Source organism: Spermophilus citellus, assembly GCF_964194105.1.
Source record: "Spermophilus citellus genome assembly, chromosome: 7".
Lineage (NCBI taxonomy): Eukaryota > Metazoa > Chordata > Mammalia > Rodentia > Sciuridae > Spermophilus > Spermophilus citellus.
Genome location: NC_138188.1, coordinates 117493139 through 117513930, shown reverse-complemented (window position 1 = coordinate 117513930; position 20792 = coordinate 117493139). Strand labels below are relative to the sequence as shown.

Below are 20792 nucleotides of genomic sequence, written 5' to 3'. Positions count from 1 at the left end.
TGCACAAAAGTTAACTCAAAATGGATCAAGGAGCTTGATATCAAATCAGAGACACGGCGTCTGATAGAAGAAAAAGTAGACTATGATCTACATACTGTGGGGTTGGGCTCCAAATTCCTCAATAGGACACCCATAGCACAAGAGTTAATAACTAGAATCAACAAATGGGACTTACTCAAACTAAAAAGTTTTTTCTCAGCAAAAGAAACAATAAGAGAGGTAAACAGGGAGCCTACATCCTGGGAACAAATTTTTACTCCTCACACTTCAGATAGAGCCCTAATATCCAGAGTATACAAAGAACTCAAAAAATTAGACAATAAGATAACAAATAACCCAATCAACAAATGGGCCAAGGACCTGAACAGACACTTCTCAGAGGAGGACATACAATCAATCAACAAGTACATGAAAAAATGCTCACCATCGCTAGCAGTCAGAGAAATGCAAATCAAAACCACCCTAAGATACCATCTCACTCCAATAAGATTGGCAGCCATTATGAAGTCAAACAACAACAAGTGCTGGCGAGGATGTGGGGAAAAAGGTACACTTGTTCATTGTTGGTGGGACTGCAAATTGGTGCAGCCAATTTGGAAAGGAGTATGGAGATTTCTTGGTAAGCTGGGAATGGAACCACTATTTGACCCAGCTATTCCCCTTCTCGGTCTATTCCCTAAAGACCTAATAAGAGCATGCTACCGGGACACTGCTACATTGATGTTCATAGCAGCACAATTCACGATAGCAAGATTGTGGAACCAACCTAGATGCCCTTCAATAGACGAATGGATAAAAAAATGTGGCATTTATACACAATGGAGTATTACTCTGCATTAAAAAATGACAAAATCATAGAATTTGGAGGGAAATGGATGGCATTAGAGCAGATTATGCTAAGTGAAGCTAGCCAATCCCTAAAAAACAAATGCCAAATATCTGCTTTGATATAAGGTGAGTAACTAAGGACAGAGTAGGGACGAAGAGCATGAGAAGAAGATTAACATTAAACAGGGATGAGAGGTGGGAGGGAAAGGGAGAGAGAAGGGAAATTGTATGGAAATGGAAGGTGATCCTCAGGGTTATACAAAATTACATACAAGAGGAAGTGAGGGGTAAGGGAAGAATAATACAAGTGGAAGAAATGATTTACAGTAGAGGGGGTAGAGAGAGAAGAGGGGAGGGGAGGGGAGGGGAGGGGGGATAGTAGAGGATAGGAAAGGCAGCAGAATACAACAGACACTAGAATGGCAATGTGTAGATCAATGGAAGTGTAAATGATGTGATTCAGCAATCTGTATACGGGGTAAAAATGGGAGTTCATAACCCACTTGAATCAAACTGTGAAATATGATATATCAAGAACTATGTAATGTTTTGAACGACCAACAAAAAAAAAATAAGTTATTGATTTAAGAGGATGAAAGTTACCTCTGTAATCCAGATTTTTCTTAATATAGATTGAATTCTAGCATTCTATCAAAAAAAAAAGGAAAAAGCAGCTTTACATGTATGAAGACATGAATTGGTGTGAGCATATTTTATATACAAACAGAGATATGAAAAATTGTGTTCTATATGTGTAATAAGAATTGTGATGCATTCTGCTGTCGTGTATTTAAAAAATAAAAGCAATTTAAAAAAAATTAAAAAAAAGAAATAAACAGCTAGCTATTTTATTTCTCAAAGGAACAACAACAAACAACCTTCAGCTGTCTTCTACTTAACCGCTTACATTCCTCTTTACCTTCTAATATACATTTCCCCTATTCCAAATGACAAGCAAAATAAAAAGATGGAAAACACATGCACCATGAAATGATTTTCTGAATGAAAATATTTTTCAAAGCTGGATATAAACAGCAACAAATGTGACAAAATGATATCCTTCAGGGTTATTCATCAATAACTGCATTCAGTAGCCATTTGTATTTTTCTCCAACTTTTAATGTCTCTTCTAACTCTAAAACACAAACATTATGGCTTTCTAATACAGTCTGTATTTTAAATGCCAGTTTTACTCCTAATTTAGGACACTTTTGAACCAGACAAGAATTTACATAGCGAGAGTTGTCACATTTCTTTTTATGAGTTGTATTCCTTGCCTGTGTTCTGCTTGAATGTCATTGTGCAATTAATATGTTTTTAATAAGCATGCGATCCAAGACACTTGTATGGGAATACTTTAAAAATGTTCCTTCTCATAATAAACTGGATACACTTCAAATTCCCAAGAAGATTTACCATATTTCTGAAATTGAAATTGTTTGGTTTGACTCTTTTTATCGCTTTTCTTTATTGGAAGTGTGATGGTGGCAGTGGTAGTTGTATTAAGAACCTGAGCTAGAAGACCTGTATTCTTTTCCAGTAAACCATGTGCTGTGGTAATGACCTTGAGCAAATCATCAAATGCTGATCTATGGGAAATAGTCAGTTTCCTAAACCAGATCTCGGATGTTTGCCAACACTTTTCCTTGGGCATTCACAGACGCAGGTTTAAAGCTGAATTCAGGGGGTGGAGCACATATTTCTACAATGTAACAACATAGCAAACTATAATAAAAGAAAAGCCTGCCTATTTCCCCCCTCCAAAAAGAAAATAAGTGTAGAGAAATACTTGCAATTAAAATGTAAAATATGCAAAAAAATGACATTGAATTGAGCAATGCTCACAATACTGCAGGCAAATAGATCTGGCAGAAGCCCAGGGAAACAAAACTTTGGGGAACAAATCCTCAATAATTCATGGGTTTATTGATTTTAGGTGAACTGAGCTGATTTTTAGTAATAGGGAAATATTAAATGTAATTTTGAGTCTACTAAATATATGGATTCTAGTCTATATTTTGGTAGCTATACCCTAATTGTCCCTTTAAAAATCCTTAAAAATTTATGACCTACATTCTCACAAACATGGAGGATTGTTAACCAGTTAGTCTGCATTAGTCTGTTAGTCTGTCATTCTAATTCATTCATTCATCCACCTATTCATTTAACCAATATTTACTAAGTATCTACTATCTGCCAGTCATTATGCTTAGGTACTGAGGACTTAGCACCGAAACAGGACTTTAGACAAATGACACAGGAAAACAACATTCTGAAGGTCTTTAAGTAAAAATAAACATGGTATACCCAAGGAATTAAAGGTGCAGTAAGCATCAATCAAAGAGAAGTTGGGGAACGGGTTGATGAGAACATATATATGAAAGTCCTCGAAGGTTTGGATTTTATTCCAAGTGGAATATAAACCATTGGTGGTAGTGATGCTTAGGTTTAAGTAGGTCTGTGAATACAGAATTTTGTGACTCTAAAACACAAAATTACCTGTCTCTGTTTAGTGTCAAACCTGAACTATACACTAGAAGCAGTAAGGAGGCAGTCACAATAGTTTAGTTAAAATATATAGGGTGTTAGCAAAAGGGATGCAGAGAGCCAGAAAATCCTAAGTGCTACTGGGAGGTAGTATCTATTGAAGTTTTGTAACAAATCAGATAGATGAAAGGAGGAATTGAGGACAATGTGCACCTAAAAGATAACTTCCTGGGACTTGGCTTCAGTTACTGGTTAGGTGCTTTCTTAGAGAACACTAGAAGTTGGAGAAAACAAACTGATTTCAATAATTTGCATTTCTATGAAACTGAACACTGTTTTTCATATATGTAACTTGGAACACAATACAGACTCAACAAATGTTTGTTAAACAGCTGTTGAATAAATTACTCTTTTTTCATTTTTCAGTTATCTAGACTTTGACAATACGCTCTCTAGATTCAGAAAAGCCTGGATTTGATATCCAGTGTCATTTTATTCATGTTGCTTAATCTTACTGAGGGATAAATTCCTCATTTAAAAAAGGAAGAGGAGTCTCTTCAATGAGGTGATACAGTGATTGCCACCAAGATGCAGATAATTGTGAAAATGCTGATGGGCAGCCCTTTTGTAGTCCAGCCTAGTGACACCACCAAAAATGTCAAAGCCAAAAGCCAAGCCCTAAGAGCATCCCACTTGACCAGTAGCATCTGATGCCTGCAGACTGAGGGAGGATGGCTGTACTCTCTGGGACTTCACACCCAGCGTCTACCCTGCACCTGCTGCTTTGCCTACACAGTAGCAGCACCCACCATTCCCTGCATCAGCTTGCCCAGAAACCAATGCAACAAGACAGCTGCTGTAGGTGTCATGCTCCCTTGAACCCCACACTGTCAATTCCTACAAAAAAAAAAAAAGGCCACAGCAGCATACTCCACCCCAAGAAGCAGCCAAATAAGGCCCCTCCATGGGCTTCTCCTTCCCTCACAGGGTAGCTTCCTGCCCAAGCCCCATGGCCCTGGGGCCTCAATAAATTCCCTTTTCTTTTGACTGAAACAGTACAAACAAACAAACAAACACAAAATGGACATGGTGAGGGGGTAAATAACTACATAGTATCTGCCTGCAGAATTGTAAAGAACTTTGTATGTTATAATTGTTACATTAAGTGTTAGTTTCTCTCTCTGCTAAGAAATTACCACTAGCAATAATACTAGTGATAATAACTTATATGCTCTCTTTAAATACACCTTTTAAATATGAAGGCTATTAATTCCATCTATAAAACATTTTGCAATATTTTCCAGTTGCCTTTTGTAGATCAACTTAATTTATTGTATAAGTTCATATTGATGGGTCTTAGGAAAAAAGTCTTTTTCTTGATTTATCTTGTCTTTTTCATGCTTAGAAGAGTTTTTCTTCTCCCAACATAACACAAATCTCTTACATCTATTCTAAAAATTTTGCTTTTTATAATTATATTGTTAATACAAATAAAATTTATTTTCATGCATGGTATACAGCAGGGAACTAACTCTGCTGGTCCACCAATGCTTAATTAGCTAATATCAGCAGTTACTGTATATTGACCATACCTACTATTTTAAATACCATTCTCATATATAGTAAACTATTCTTTGAAGTAATTGAAAAATACTATACCAAAGTGTTTACTACTACATTGTTTATAAAAATTAAACCCTGCAATAATTTTAATATTCATCAGTAAGACTGGTCAAATAAGTTATGACATCACAACATAATGGAATGTTACTTAGTCATTAAATATAATCAGGTGAATATTATGTACTTACATTAGAAGAAGTCCACAATTAATTGTTAAGCACAAATAAAACAAAAATATGTTGAAAAGCAGTACTTATACTATTTCCCTGTTTCTATAAAAATGCAATAATAATTATAGACACATAAGTATCTGCAAATCAATTGGAAAATGTTAACTGCACAAATAATCAAGGGGAGATAGGATGGGATTGACATATGAGAGTCTTTCATTTTTTAGAATATATACTTCAACATTGATGCAATTCTTTTAAAAAATGCATGTATTGTAATGACAAAATAAATAAGAAGAAAAAATAAGCTTTACCTGCAATAGTTTCATAAAGACCCCCTTTATGCCCTAAGTATTCATACTCTTCAAATCTCTGAGGCCCCTCACATAAAGTTCTACACTCTACATCTTCACTGAAATATTCTCGTAAAGCTTGTTCAAAGTACTTGATAGCCAGTTCAAAGTCATCAGCCTCATAGTGTTTAACGCCTGCACTGTAGCTCTCCTGCAAATACACAGAAAAAACATATTTTCAAAGAGCAGCATGCAAGCAGCCCCAGGATCATGTAGGAAGGTGGGGTGTGGAGCTCACATGTGCTGCAGAGAGATAAAACAGTATTACACCTGGAGCCCAGACTATAACCTCCCTAGATTCAAATAATTGTAAATGAGAGAGGGCTGAATGAGCAAGTAGGCTGCTCTGGCACTAGTAATTTCATTCTTCTCCTGAGCACACATTAAGATTATAATTTCTAGTCCCTTTGCCCGTGGGTAGGGCCATAGAACAAGTGCAGGACAGTAGATGTGGATGGAAATAACACCCAGGCCTTGCCCAATTGAAGAACAACAACAACAAAAAGTAGTCTTCCATCTAAAATCTTTCTCTCTCATCCTTCACTGCAATGATTTTAGAGGCCCTTGAGAATGGTCATGTCAAAAAAATGGGGGGGGGAAGTCTTCCTAACATGGGATTTCAAATAACATTTCATAAAAAAAGAATTGTGTGGCTCTTTAAAACCCCAATTTGAAAAGTGCAGGTACCATGGGCAAACCTGTGACCCAAGAACCCGGGAGCCATGATGTGACCTGCTCCTGTGACAAAGCTCCTAAGTATGAAGTGTGTTGGAAGCAGGCACTGTGGTATGTGCTTGTAGTCTCAGCTACTCAGGACACTGAGGCAGAAGGATTGTTTGGACCTGGGAGTTCAAGAGCAGCCTGAGAAATGAAAGTAGACCATGTCTCAAAAAAAAAAAAAAATAAATATAGTGTTGGAGCAGAGCTGAGGGTTACAGATACTTGTATGATGTTCTGGGTTTCCCAATACACTGATTCGCTAAGTTAATTTTTATTTCCCTCAATTTTTAATATTTTTTAAATTTAATTAAATACTTGAATATTTTCTTGATTTTTTTGGACTGTGATAATTATAATATTTCATCTGAGAACTCTGAAAATATAAAAACATGACTGGAAATTGAGACTCAAATTGAGATATCCATTCACATGAATCTGGTTTGGGTCAAATGAAACTTAGGAGCACATAGCTCCATGGGGCATGAGGCAGGGGTCCTCAGAACTCACAAGGTGAGGTTTGGCTTCTCGGTCTATCAGCTGGAACTCTTCCACACCAGCCATCATTCTGTAATTCTCAATGTTCTGCTGCATTTCCATGTGCTCAGGATTGGCCATGAAGAAAGTGTGAGCAGCTTCCACTGCTTTTTGCAATTGGTTAAGCTGCAGGGGAAAAAGAAGGAACAAATGAAGGCAAACGTGTCTAACCTGGGTTCAGAGAAATAAAAAGATTAATTCAAGGTCTTGTAGTGTAAAAGTGGTAAGGCCAGGATTCCAGTTCATAGTCTTTACTTACACATATTTTTTCCACTATATTATATCTAACATCCACACTTAAATGTGAGGAAGTTGATAGTGTTCCCAAAATAATATCTGGATATTTTGACATTGGTGAAAATGAATACATGTGCTTTGTTCCACATTAATCTCCTTCCTCGCTTTTCTTAGCCACCTATGTTTTCTAGGAAACTAAACCTATGTGATTATGTTAGCTTTATAGTTAATTAAATAGGAAAAAATCTCCCCAGGGCTGTATATTCATTTTCAATATTTTTTGTCTTATACTTTCTCCTCTTTGATTTTGCCCATTTTTCCCATGAATCCTGAAACTCAAAGGACCAATACTCTTTTCATTTTCCAAAGGATGGAAGTAGGAAACCTATCCTTCCGTCAAATGTGTCCTCAGGCTTCAGACAGTGATGAATTAAGAGTGAAGGAGTAAACTACTCCAGTATGTAAGAGACCCTGAACTTACCACTCTGATTCTCACTAATAAAAAAGGAAGGACTTTTAATAATCACCACACAGACATTGTCTTCCTCCTAAACCACTTAGACCCACTCTCCATGGACAAAGCAAGGACTCATTTTTAACACAAAAGAATTAAATTTATCAATTTAAGACATTTTGACCTGTGCTTTGGTCATGGAGATTGTCTACAGAAAGATCCTTTATTTCATATCATAAAAATAAATATTCTCATTAGTAGTCTTTTTCATAGTGAAATCCAAAAGATATGTTGAGTTTGTTTAAGTATGAAGAAATAAAAACTCATTATTATTGAAGAACAAAATATAAAATTGTAGGACATCATATAATATTCATTAGGTCTTCTTTTGGAAAAGTAGCTACTCAAAGACTTAAAAATACAAACGACAGTGGGTTCACAAGCCCCTAGTCACTGCAGGCTGGTGATATATTAAGAATTGACTCTCCCAGAAAAAAAAAAAAACTGCTTAATTTTACAGTGTCGTATCCTTATTATCATATTCTTAGTTAATGACTTTCCTCCTATTAAATCTTTTCTCAAAGTACCTTTTTTCCATTATTTTTCCCTATGAACTAAATTTTGTGCAGCCAGAATTGTTTTGGTTTTCAAAACCTCTAATTTTAGATGTTTCTTTTTATCTGTTTTTATTTTTCTCAATTTCTCACACACTAATCAGATAAATAGGAATTCTATGGGCATCTACATAGTGACAGTTATACAAGTACAGAGAGAAAACAATGGGCTTTAAATTGTAGGTAGGTTCACTTTTATTGGCCAAGTAAACCTGGAAAATGTCTTTTAAACATCTGCACTTCAGTTCTCCCTTAAGAAAAATACACTCACAGAAAAACTGCATATCACTATCTACCACATAGAATTTTGGAAGGATTTAACTGTGTAATATATATCAATGTGATTTAAAAAAACACTCAAAATAAATGAACCAATGTTAGCATATAGTTTATAAAATGATCTATCAGTTTTCAAGATGTGAATCTGTTCCCTTGAATGAGTATAACCCATCACTCTCATGAAGGACTATAATCTATAATTCCTGTGAACATACCACTTATGAGAATATAATAGGCAACTTTTAGTGAAAATTATCTCAAATTAATAGCCAAACCATAAGTATTGTGTAAAACCCTTTAGTACTGACAAGTTCTGATTGCATAGCACTAGGCCTTAAAGTTGATAGAACACAAACAAATAGTTGTGATGCTCATTTTCCTTTTTATGCCTTGGCTCAGGCTGTTGCGTGGATTTAGAGAAGCTTTGCTCCTGTGTGACTTCTTATTAAAATATAACACATCCCATAAGGCCAAGCTTGAATCCTGCTTTCCTTAAGAGCTGCTTTCCCAAACCTATAGCTCTGGTGAAACACCAGATATCATCTTATCCTTATTCCTCTATGGGTACTTAACATATTCTGCCTTATATTTTATCTCAGTATATTTGCATCTCCCAGTAGAACTTTCTGTGAATAGGGATGATATAAATTATTTGTTTTTATTTCCCATCTAATTTACATACAAATAATATCTATGATATGTCTAAGAGAAAAATGTAAAGCAAATCTTTAACATATAGATTGAGAGGTATGTTACATGTCAGTGTGTCTCATAAACTATACAGTACTAAGAGGACATAACGCTGAAAGTTTCCAATAATAGTTATCACAGGTGAATACGTTTCAGTAACTCTTGAGAATGGTCAGCTAATGTTTGAAAAACCATATTGCCTATTTGTTTATTTGGTGCAGTAATATATATGAATGTATTTTAACTCTGTGTTAAACATAATGCCATCTTCCTCATACAAATATAAAGAAGATTTCATAACTTCACACTGAACCATAAAATTTCTTCATGAACTGGCCTTGGCTTTTAAATTATTGTAAAGCAGTTCGTGAAACTAAAACTGTCTGCCAGAGTCCATAAAAAAAAAAAAAAAAGATCATTGTTTCAACTGGAAAGTTGATAAATTTGTACTCTGTAGTAGAAATAAAATTCACATACTGGGTTTTATTGGAAAAGTCCACAGAACCATGTGCACACTGCATATAATGTTGTATTAATGGATGGAGATTACTACCGACCTCATAAGTACTAGATTTTGACTAAAGTGGAAACTACCAACTACTCCGCCAATGCAAATCAAAAGCAAATGGCATCTGAAGGCTTCAAACCGGATTTCTTTAAGGTATCCTTAAAACCAACCACAGAAGAGGGTAGCTCTAATATGAGGGTAACTCTATGCATTAGAAAAAAGAAATTTTGAAATAAAGAAGAATTGAGGAAAGGGGAATAATTCAACAAGAAGATGATATTGAACTTAAAAGGTGAGCCACTGGCCTCTGAGATGTGAGAAAGAAGCCCTGGATCATTTTAACCCAAGCTATGAGGAATGCAGGCAAACATTTTCTCCTGCCAGCCCAGAAGCACAACCCTACGTGGCAATCATGCTGCCTGGAAAAAGAAATGAACACTGACTAAATCAACACCCTGCTGATGTTCGGAAGTTGCAGTGTCATGAGCTGGTGAGTGAATGAGGCTCTTCTGACACGCAAGTCATTTTCCATAGCCAGCAATAAAGCAGACATTTCAAAAGCACACACCAATGATTGAAAAATTTCCAGTAGCTATCCATGGACCACAGAGAGATTCCAGACACTGCATCAGAACATTCAAGAACTCTAGCATTTGGCTCCAGTCTTTTTAGCATAACTTTGTCCTATCCATCATTAAGAAAACTTTTCCCAGATGAGTTGAACATACCAAAAGTTTTGCAACTTCCCATCACACTACTCAAGAAAACCCATGTGAGTCCAGTACTCCAGTTGTACCCAAATTCTTCACTTCATTCATTCACTTATTCAGCAAGCATTTATTTTGCATTAACTGTGCAGGACACTATGTTAGCCAAGGAGAACACATATGTGGCCAAGGCAAAGGACCTGCTTTCTGGATGCTAATATTTTCACTGAAGGAGACAAATCTCTAGTAAGTAATTTTTAGTGAAAGCAGTTTGAGTAAGTGCTAAGTAGGTATAAATGAACATAGTTGTGAGCCTGGCAGGATTGGGATGGAAGGAGGAACCCTCAGATCCATTATCAAGGAAGATCTCTCTGCAATGACCTAAAAGTGGAGAATCCAGTCATGAGCTTAGCAGAAGAAAGATCATTTCAAGCAAAAGAAAGTCAAGGGAAAGGGCCCTCAAGTGGAAAAAGCCCTGGCATATTTTAAAAGCTGAGCAGTGACTAAAAAGGGAGATTTGAGAAACTGGAGGATAGGTCACTTTTAGTCTATGCTCAAGAGTTCCATGTCAATCTAAGTGCAAAGGGAAGCTATTAAAGAAATTTAAGGAGGGATGTAACAAGAATCTTAAGCACATTTTAAAATGACAATCAAAACTGTTATGTGGAAAACAGATTTTGTAGCGAGCAGGAGGGCTCTGCAATAATTCAGATCAGAGTTCATTCTTGTACTTTGCAAAATAAAAATAGGGCTGAATAGGTCAGTTGCTTCCTCTTTTTCTTCCTCTCCTCTCCATGCTTTTCATTCCTTTCTTTTCCTATTTTGCCCATTCTTGCTGTGGCAATGTTTCTCAACACAGAAGGCACACACAGCACAAAAGAAAAAAAATTAAATGTCCAAACATAGTAGGAAAAATATAAAATTTTCTTTGATTCTGAATTAGGGCAAATATGAAGCTCAAAAGTTTTGAAAATGAAATTGAGAACAGCTTGTGAGATATGTACAAAAAAGGAAAAAGCCAAATTCTAAAGCACATTAAAACACATAAGAAACACTGTGCATTTCAGGAACAATACTTTTTCTCTTCTGAGGACTTTTTGAACAGTGGGAGTAAAACACAGAGTCCAAAATAAGTTATTTCCATTCTACTACTCAGATATCAATGTTTTCAATAAAGAAACAGATTTTTTTCCCCTCTATATTCACCTCCCTAACTTTGGAGATTTATCCAATATCGTGCATCACCTTTTGATAAGGTGCTATATTTTTGCTTTGGACTTTGTTTCACAATGTAGCAACTTAGGAGACTCTTAGCCCCATGTGAGGTTGCTCATCAGGTGACAAGATGTAAGTAGACACCGGAAGACATTAGGTTTCTAAATCACAGAATATTCAAGTTCTAGCTAGTATCATTAGCATACCAGTTAGAGGGGGGAAAAAAATTGGCAAGAGGTGAAACCTAAAAATTCCTGGCCTGAAAATGTAAGTCTTTATTTTATGGAGCTATTAGATTTATACTGTGACACAGGACACTTTTGTAGATATTTCATCACTTGCTAAAATCTCCGAATTTACTTCAAAATTTTGTGAACCCTAGTTAATTTTTCCTCCCAAAGTCAAATACATAAATATAAATATATTTTAAATTGAACAAAAAATTTTAAAAATATTCTTTTAAAAAAACGTAGTATTTCAAAACAAAATTTGGAAGCAGTTTGACCTCCTGGATTAAACTAAATCTTGTAAATTATATCTTTCAAACTTAAAGACCTGGCTGTGTAGTAAGAATTCAATTTTATTTAAAGAAATTCCTAAACTCTACATAAGGAAATCATATTTTTAGACAATCAAAAAAAATTGCCACATTAAACATGACTTTTCATTTTATTTCCTAATTAGCAATGCCATTCTTTATGATAATATACCTTGTAAAAAGACCCATGTATGAATTACTTTTATCATTCAGAAGCAAAAAAAAAAAAATCAATAGCTTGTTTCTCCTGAGAGATTTATAATATTAAGTTTAGAGTATATGTTGAAAAGTCCATAATATATTGTATTGCCCTTTTTGCCCTGACTTCTTGGAAGCTCAGAATTAAATTTTATTTCATTTATAGTAACTATATTACATGGAGTTTTTTAGTATATCTGGCATACTTCTCTTTTTCTTTTAGGTTTTCTTTGTATTTCCATTTCAAAAATCTTAATATAAAAATAATTGCTGTAGCAAGGCAACTCAAAGACCTTTAGAACACAGAAAAGGTAAAATTTATTAAAAGGATATATCCCCAGAGAAAGGGAAATTTCTAGTAACTGTATTTCTTTCTTATATCTCAGTCAGTATAGAACATTGGAAATTTCTAGCTTTGAAGAATCCAGTAATTTTTAAGTGTCCATGCCAGTGTAGAAAATGAACTTATCTTTGCATTCATGGAATGTTAGTCTAAAATGTAGTCATGGTTATAAGTAAATATTTATAGATTTCAAAATGATACTTCATCAGGATTAAAGGGGAAATGAGATTTCTAAGGAGTAACAGTTCCTCTGTGGAATAGGTTGGAAAGGAAGAACATGTCTTTTGAAAGCACTTTCTTTTGCCAAACTGCTTATATGCTTTTCTTCAATTACTTACGGCCCTGAGTCTGATTAATAGACTCCTGCTCTTTTTTAAACACTCTAGTGAAGTTTAAATCCCGTGTTTACATTTTAATGATAAACACTGACGCCGAAAAGCCACTGCAGAAAGAGGTTACCCTGTTAGCTCACTGGAACAACACACTCCATATGCTCAATTTTCTAGGTTTCTTATCTAAATAAAGCTCATCTTTCTGGTGGGAGAAAAAACACTAAATGAAGAAGCAGAACTTTTCAACATGCTATTTCAGATTAGATACTATTTAAAACAAAAGGGCTTGATGTTAAAAAAAAAAAAATCTCAAAATATTAGCCAAAAATAAATGTGAGCTTAATTGGATAAAATCCCTCCAGCCATCTGTGAATTGTCTGACTTCCTGACAAGAGAGCAGCCAGAACAAGTGGTTGCTGGGCCGGGAGGAGTGAGAACTATCTTAGTGTTGGAATGTGGACCAGTTGTGTCTGCCTTGGATCAAATTAAACCGGTCTGCGTGGAATACTGGTGAGTGGCTGTTGTTTTTGGTTCTCAGCACTAGGACAGGGTGCCTGAAGAGCCCAGCCGCATCTGAACCTCCACACTGTTTGTAGTCTCCCTTGAGATGTCAGAGGGTGACTAATGGAGTATGGGCCAAGACCTCTTTGACATTTGCTTCCTGCTACTGTTTCTGAAAATATTAACTTTAATCTTTTCTGAATATTTCTTGTGAAGGTCTATGCCACTCATTTTATAATCCAGTTTTGCCAATGTCTCATGATTTTTGTAGTACTCACCTCTTGAATGTGTAAAGAAGCTTACTCAGGTCAGATTTTGAAAAACAAATATAACTCCAGTATTCCTCTATAGAAGCTCAGAACTACACTCTTCTCATGGGCAATCATCATATTGGTGAGGAGAATCTAGTTTGTGAAGTTGCTAATAATAAGATTTATCTTTATATAGTTTACAAAGTGCTTTACAATACTAATGATAAAAATAAAAGCAATAAAAATGATGATTTATTGACTGTCTACCTAATAGAATGTGAAATTCTTCAAAATGATAGTAGATGAGCCTTTATGCCTCCAGAAGTAGTTGGTCATTATGCATGAGGGTACATGCTGATACCAACAGTGTTTTAAAGCACCATATAGAAAACTGCTGGACATAATTGCCCTTTATAAACTTCATAGTTTAAATACAAAAGTTTTGGTGTATACTTTTCACTCATGTTTTGCTTTTGCCTGGTTTTTCATTATTATAAATGGAGATGAATGCTATCTTCCCGAGTGATCTGTTAACAGTTCTAGCTGGCCCCCATTTCACTGGTGCCAGAAGCCAGTTCCCTAAGTGCTCACTGTAAGTGTTGTAGGGACAGATGAGGCAAGGCACCGAAGACAGCAGGAAACAGTTTTATTTGGCTGCAGCCAGGTTCAGAGGGCACAGCTATTGCTGTAACTAACTAATCCCTTGGACCCCAAGTTCAGATAGTTTCAGAATTTTATACCCAGCATGTAAGGGGAGGGGCTCAGAAGTTCACAGTCTGCAGAAGTTCACATAAAAGCAGTTTTTTCTTTCACTGTTCTGGGCAAGTTAACCCTTCAAAGACAATACCTGAAAAGGGGAGAGCATCTTCTCCTCTTTCTTTCCTTCCCCTGCCAGCTATTACCGTGGAGCCCAACTGGTGACTTTTTTTTTTATCTTAGAAATGTAGACATCTCTGTGAAGCTCCAGCTCAAGGCCAGAGAAGTTGTTTACACATTTCTACAAACTGCTTTACTAGATAAATATTTGTGAAAAAATAGTAAGGGGGTGCCCAGCACCTGGAGTGCTGATTTCTTCCTGGCCAGTGGCCAAGTAAAATAGGACAACACAAAAATAGGAAGTTTATCTACATTGAACTCTTTTGGAGAGACTCTTTTGCTGACAGTCCTAAAATCATCCATGGTGGAGATTTCTGGAAAAACTCCATTAATATTTTTTGTGGAGGAGGAGGTGCCACTACATCAGAGTTGTGTCTCTGTAGTTATTTGCAGACAGATCACCTTTTCCTCTGAAACTGAACAATATCATAGTCATTTCATTTTGTCCACTGTTATGAGCAAAATAGTAATTATCTAGGATATCTACTTTCTAAAATACCTTTTGAAAATCAGCAACAAAATAGCTTAATATAAACTTGGAACTAATTTACTGATCTTAAAATATGTTGAAAACTATTTTCAAATATTTTGTGTCTGCAAGATTGTTTTGACAAATGACAAAGTGGCTGACATAAAATATCTGTCATGGCAAGAAGGAGTGGGAGGCCAAGGACTGAGAATCAAATTGTGGGTTTATTTCCTGTTTCTCCCTTAAGTACCCAAGTTTCCTGAGTGGATTACAAAGGGAGGCATGTTGGGCAGAGAAAAAAAATTAATCATTTGGGACTTTGCTGAAAATTATAACCGTGCTAAGATAACACTGAAAATAGCCAGGTGAAATTAATGACTTGAAAAGGGCTTTAGAGCTTAGTGAACGTACAAAAGTTCTATCATGACATTTTCTAACATGCTTAATCTCTGTTCTATTTTGTGTTTACTAAATAAATTTAATATTCCACTGAAACTGCTCCACCAAGAAAAATGTAAGAAAAGCAAACAAGCAAATCAAAAGCTTTTCCACTTGCACCTTTTTGGAAATATATAAATATGCTACATTCTTCTGTGAAACATGATCTTTTGCTCTTAGAGGAGTGGGGAGTTTACTTCAAAAAATATTCTCAAATGCTCACTTCAGCTTATATAAAGCAATGTACCATGGCTAGAAGCCAAAGGAAAGTTCATTCCAGAGACTCTTCCTGGAGGGAACTTCCAAAAGAGTCTGAGGTCTCTTCAGGTATTTGACCCATCAAGCTGACTAATGAGTGCTCCTCACTTGACGGGCCACATGGTGTTACTAAAAAGGTGGTTTTGATGACAGGGTTCTTTCAAAGTTTCATAAGCACCTCTGGCATCACACCTGCACCTTTTTAAGTATTTGGCCACAGCAATAACCTCGAGGCTATACAAGAAATGAAATGTCCATGCCATATATACAGGTTGTACATAAACCCAAACATTCTCTGTGCTTTAGCCAAGACACATTATTGGGGGGGGGGGGGGGTAGGCCCAGTCTGTCTGAATTTCTGAGAAAAAGTTTGGAGAAAAATATACTTGCTGACTAAGCATCTCAGGTAATATCAGCTCTGAACTGGGCTTGTGAATACTAACTTCCAATAACCATAGAAAAGCTGGCCTGTCCCAGTGCTTCATTTTATAGGTGAATAAAAGACATGTCCCCAAAATGAGTATCAGGAGTATTATTAGAACCTACATATTTGATTAAAACATTCACAAAAGCACAGTAGGAATTTTAGTCACCATTATGTTAAAGCAGAGGTGAGTTGACGCATATTCCATCCATGTGACAAGTGTTTGCTGATCAGTTCTGTCAGGAAAAGAACTATGATAGATCCATGCTTCTGAGGACACAAAATAAATGTGACATGGTATTGAACCTATTTTCCAGTTAGGACTAGAGGACATACATGGAATATTAATAACAAGAACTAAGGTTCCACAGGATTCGAGGGCAGAGTGAGTGGGTGCTGGCAACACTGAATGTAGAAAGAGAGAAGTGAGTGGTCACGGGAGCCTGGAAGGTTCAGGAAAGTCTTCATTGGAAAAGTAAGGGAGGATTGAGGTTCCTGGAGAACAGAAAACATGCGGATGTCTCAGATGCAGAGGAACAAGAGCAAGAAGCAAGCAGAGTGTCACAGATGTGTTTATGAAATACTGATTTGGTCAACCTGGCTCATGTGGGAGGTCTGGATTATCAAGCAAGCAGAAACAAGGTTGCATGGGACTGGATCACAGAGATCTTTAATCATATAGATAAAGTATTTTGGCTTTTATTTGTAGCAAAAGGAAGGCAGACATATCTATGTATGCATACATCTGTATAAATGCAGTAATAAAATATATACTACTTCATTTCAAAAGGACTTTGAAAAAGAAAAGCTAATATATGTGAGGTGGTTTTGGAAGCCTTCATCTCCTAGCAGGGGGAAGGGAGTGAGACTGGGGACATGTGATCAATTTGATGATGTCTTCTGAGCTGTAAAAACACTAGCCTGGTGATGGTGGAATTAACTGGGAGTCAGGAGCCTGGAGGACAGGCTAAGTTCTTGGGAAACTTCCGCAAGTTCATCAAAATTTATGTAAAGTTAAGGGCATCCTTAAAATTTCATAACCAGTCAACTAAGAATATGGTGGCAACAGCAAGTGGTAGTCTTCATTTGAGACATACTGTAGGTCTTTGGCCTCAGAGAAAGCTAGAGAGAAGTTTCTAAAATGAGAAAGCCATCAATGATTATAAATCAGTCAGAAAACCCTGGAAGGACAGGAAATCAATGTTTTAGGGTTAATAATTAGCCCTTATCTTTCCAAAAAGTCTGCTCCCCTGGAAGTTCAAAGACTTATAAAGTAGAAAACAAACAATATTAAGAGTTAAAAGTACTTCTGTAGGGTAGGGCTTCAGAGTCTTCATTATACTATTAGCACAGTTAATCACTATGAATGGGATATTATATTCCATCATCTTCAAACTCCTTTGATCAAAAACCTTTCGGGGGGTGGGGGGGCATGAGGCTGTAGCTCAGTGGCAAAGTGCTTGCCTCGCATGTGTGAGGTACATTTATATATATATATATATATATAAATGAGTTACACACAGAATAGCTCCCTGTAAAAGTCAGTGGCAGCCAGAACAAGCCACATTGATATTCTCTCTCCATGTCACCCAGAAGAAGCCCAATTAAAGTTGCAAAGTGACTGCTAATGAGAATAGAACTATAAGATTATGTTCAAATGAAGAGGCTGGTTGAATTGAAAAACAGCCTAGAAAAATCATATCAAATAGACTGTAAAATTATATTCAGTGGTTAAAAAAAACTCAGGGTTTCTGACTTCAATTTTGCACATACTGTGGGTTGACATTGGCTCCCATCCTCTTGAAATGTTACACTGTGTCAGAGTTTAGCAGCTGCATGTTTGGTCTGTGCTAAGAAAAGATTGCCACTGGGAACTTCCAGAGTTCAATATGCCAACTCTTTCTGCATGTGGTATTAAAAACTATGTATTTCTAGAGGCCTGGAGGCTTAGGCTACTTATCTTTCAGTTCAACCTGACCAACATTCAATGAATATCCTGGGTATTGGGTATTGGGTGGTTGGGATGGTGGTGAGAAAACTGAAGTAAAAATCTTGCTTTTCAACAGCTGATTTAGGTGATACAGTGAAAATGAGATACATCTATAACTCAGGGTCAAGTAAGGGATCTTAGCAGTAAAAACACTTAGTATAAGGATTCAAGAGAACACTTCTGAGTCAGTGGATTTGGATCTGGGAAGTCTTCATGGAGATCTTAATGTGAGTATGGAATTTATAATGGTTCCTGAAGGACAGATGGGATTTCAACAGGCAGAGGTTCAGGAAGAGAATATCACCATAGCAGTAGGAATGCTGCATCTGTTTCTGAGGATTCCTGAATTGGGAAACGAAGGGATGGAAGTGGGATTTAGAGAAACCAAGAAACTGATAAAGTAGACTGGGTCCAAAGTAGGATGGAGTTTGGAAGCTGAGTGCATGTTGTGTTATATTTTAGGAAGCACATGAAAATTTTAGAACAATGGAGTAACTGAATCTTTTAAAAATATTTTCCAGAAACATCTCCATCTCCTTACAGAGGAGAAAGTCTAGGTAACTAGTTACCAAGCACTGGAGGATCTGTAGTGAGATAGCAAGTTTAGATTGATCCCGCTGGGCGGCAGCTGGCAATATATCCCCCTCCTTCCAACAAGGCCTCTACCTGGCCTTGAATCTCAAGTGTTTTGGAACCTGGCCTCATACTCACACTGGAAAATTTCACTTGGGAGTGCATGCAAATAAGATATATCACATTTCCTATGTCTAAATGACCAACTTTTGGATTATCTAAAGGCTTTTATATTTTAAAGAGTGCATCATATGTCCAATTTTAAGACAGAGAAAAATCCTATCCATATTATTAAAATGAATAAAGCCTTCCATCTGAGAGTTGCCACCTCAACTTTTCCTGCCCAGGAGAACATGTGGTCCTATTGCAAAATAATGTGTGCAGCCCTTCCTTCCTTCCTTCCTTCCTTCCTTCCTTCCTTCCTTCCTTCCTTCCTTCCTTCCTTTCTTTCTTTCTTTCTTTCTTTTTTTTCCATTTGCAAACACTGTTTTGTGATACCAGAGGAATCCTTACATGCCTCTACTTCGAGAGGGCAAAGCAGAAAGATTCTGTTACACTTGCATTAATCTTTACCCTTTATCCCAGGTGAGCAAAGTTACTATGGGAAAGACTATATAAAAGGGGATTTATTAGCCTTCTGCATTCCTATTCCAGGGGCTGAGGATGCTAACGACCCTATAGCAGGGAGATAGCAGGAACCCACTCTCTACCCTTCCATTTCGAGCTTTAACTTAAAAGAAGCTAATGGTGAATTCCTGGATGCAATTTTCACATTCTCAAAGAGAAGGCAAGTACCTGTGTGTACACTTAAGATAAACAACAGTTTCCTACCAATTATTTTGTAAAGAACTTTAACATAAATTTTCTCAAGTCAGCATCAGATACAGGCAGGACAAATGTCGTTTTTCCAACTTCTCAAATGAGAATGAATGTCAGAGAGTCCAGGTAGGAATTGCTGCTACTGTTATTGGATGTTGAACATGCAAGAAACCTGAAGCAAATGTCTTAAATATTACCATGTGTTATAAGCTAAACTGTGTCCCCCTGAAATTTATATACAAGAGCCTTAACCCCAGCACTGAAGAATGTGGTTATAGTTGGTGACAGAGCTTTTAAGGAGGAAATTAAGTTAAAATAAAATCATTATGATGTGCCCTAATAAAATCTGATTGGCATTCACATAAAAAGAGGAGGTCAGGACACAGAACAAAAGCTTGAAGATGCATGGGAACAGAGGACAGACCATTTGATGACCAGGGAGAATGCAGACATTAGGAGTCAGGGAGAAAGTCTCAGAAGAAACCAGCCCTGTTGACACCTTTATCTTGAACTTTCATCCTCCAGAACTGTGAGAAAATAAATGTCTGTAGTTTAAGTTACCCAGTCTGTGGTATTTTGTTATGGCAGCCCTAGCAAATTACAATACCAAAATTTAAAACAAATAACAGTGCGGTTTTCACCAACAGCTTCATTATATTTGAGAAAACTTAAAATAATAAATAATTAAATCTGACTAACTCAATTCCATCTTACACCAGAATTCAGGCCTTTAATCTGTATGCTATATTCTCCCAATGATAAAATCAATGACCATGCTGGCAACTAAATTAAGGCATTTTGAGTATTAATTCAGTGTTCTTTCTACAAAAATCATGAAGTGACCCTGGTGAAACTATTATAAGACTAAAACAGAATAGGAAACAAGGCTAAGAAAAAAAGAGTTTCAAATGAACACCAACAGACCTGGTTTTTCTTATAATTTCTCGGGATAGGACTAAATAAATCAAAGCCAATAAATAAATATTATTTTGCAGGCATTCTGGAGTGCTACATCTGGTTTTATTTATAGTACTTAAACCTCCCATTTTGTTTTGTTCTAAAAATGAGTTTGATGAAGACCCTCTTCCTCTAGGCATTTCCTTTCATTTTATTGTAAGTGAAAGGTTTACCTAATGCAGAAAAACTCCCAAAGGAAAGATACTTTTGATTAGCTGGTAAAGTGTCTGCAAAATGCTGAAAACCTAGAATACCCACAGAGAAGTCTGCTAGGAAATGTAACCTTAATTTTGTGATGATGAATTACTACAATGCCATACAAACTCTGGTCAGGTTAAATTAAAAGCAAAATTTCAAACAGGGATGGACTAAATTGAGGCACAATCGTATGACAGAACCTTGTATG

At 36.4% G+C, this 20792-nt stretch overlaps 1 protein-coding gene across 2 annotated transcripts in view; it reads right to left on the bottom strand.

Annotated features, from left to right (window-relative positions):
* P3H2 (prolyl 3-hydroxylase 2) overlaps positions 1 to 20792 on the bottom strand; it is a 159845-nt gene that overhangs the window by 37604 nt on the left and 101449 nt on the right. For both annotated transcript variants that reach the window (XM_081302147.1, XM_081302148.1), the window contains exons 2-3: positions 6689 to 6841; positions 5423 to 5612 (exon numbers count right to left, since the gene is read on the bottom strand). In XM_081302147.1, coding sequence (XP_081158273.1) covers positions 5423 to 5612; positions 6689 to 6841 — 343 coding nt within the window. The remainder of the gene's footprint in view (positions 1 to 5422; positions 5613 to 6688; positions 6842 to 20792) is intronic.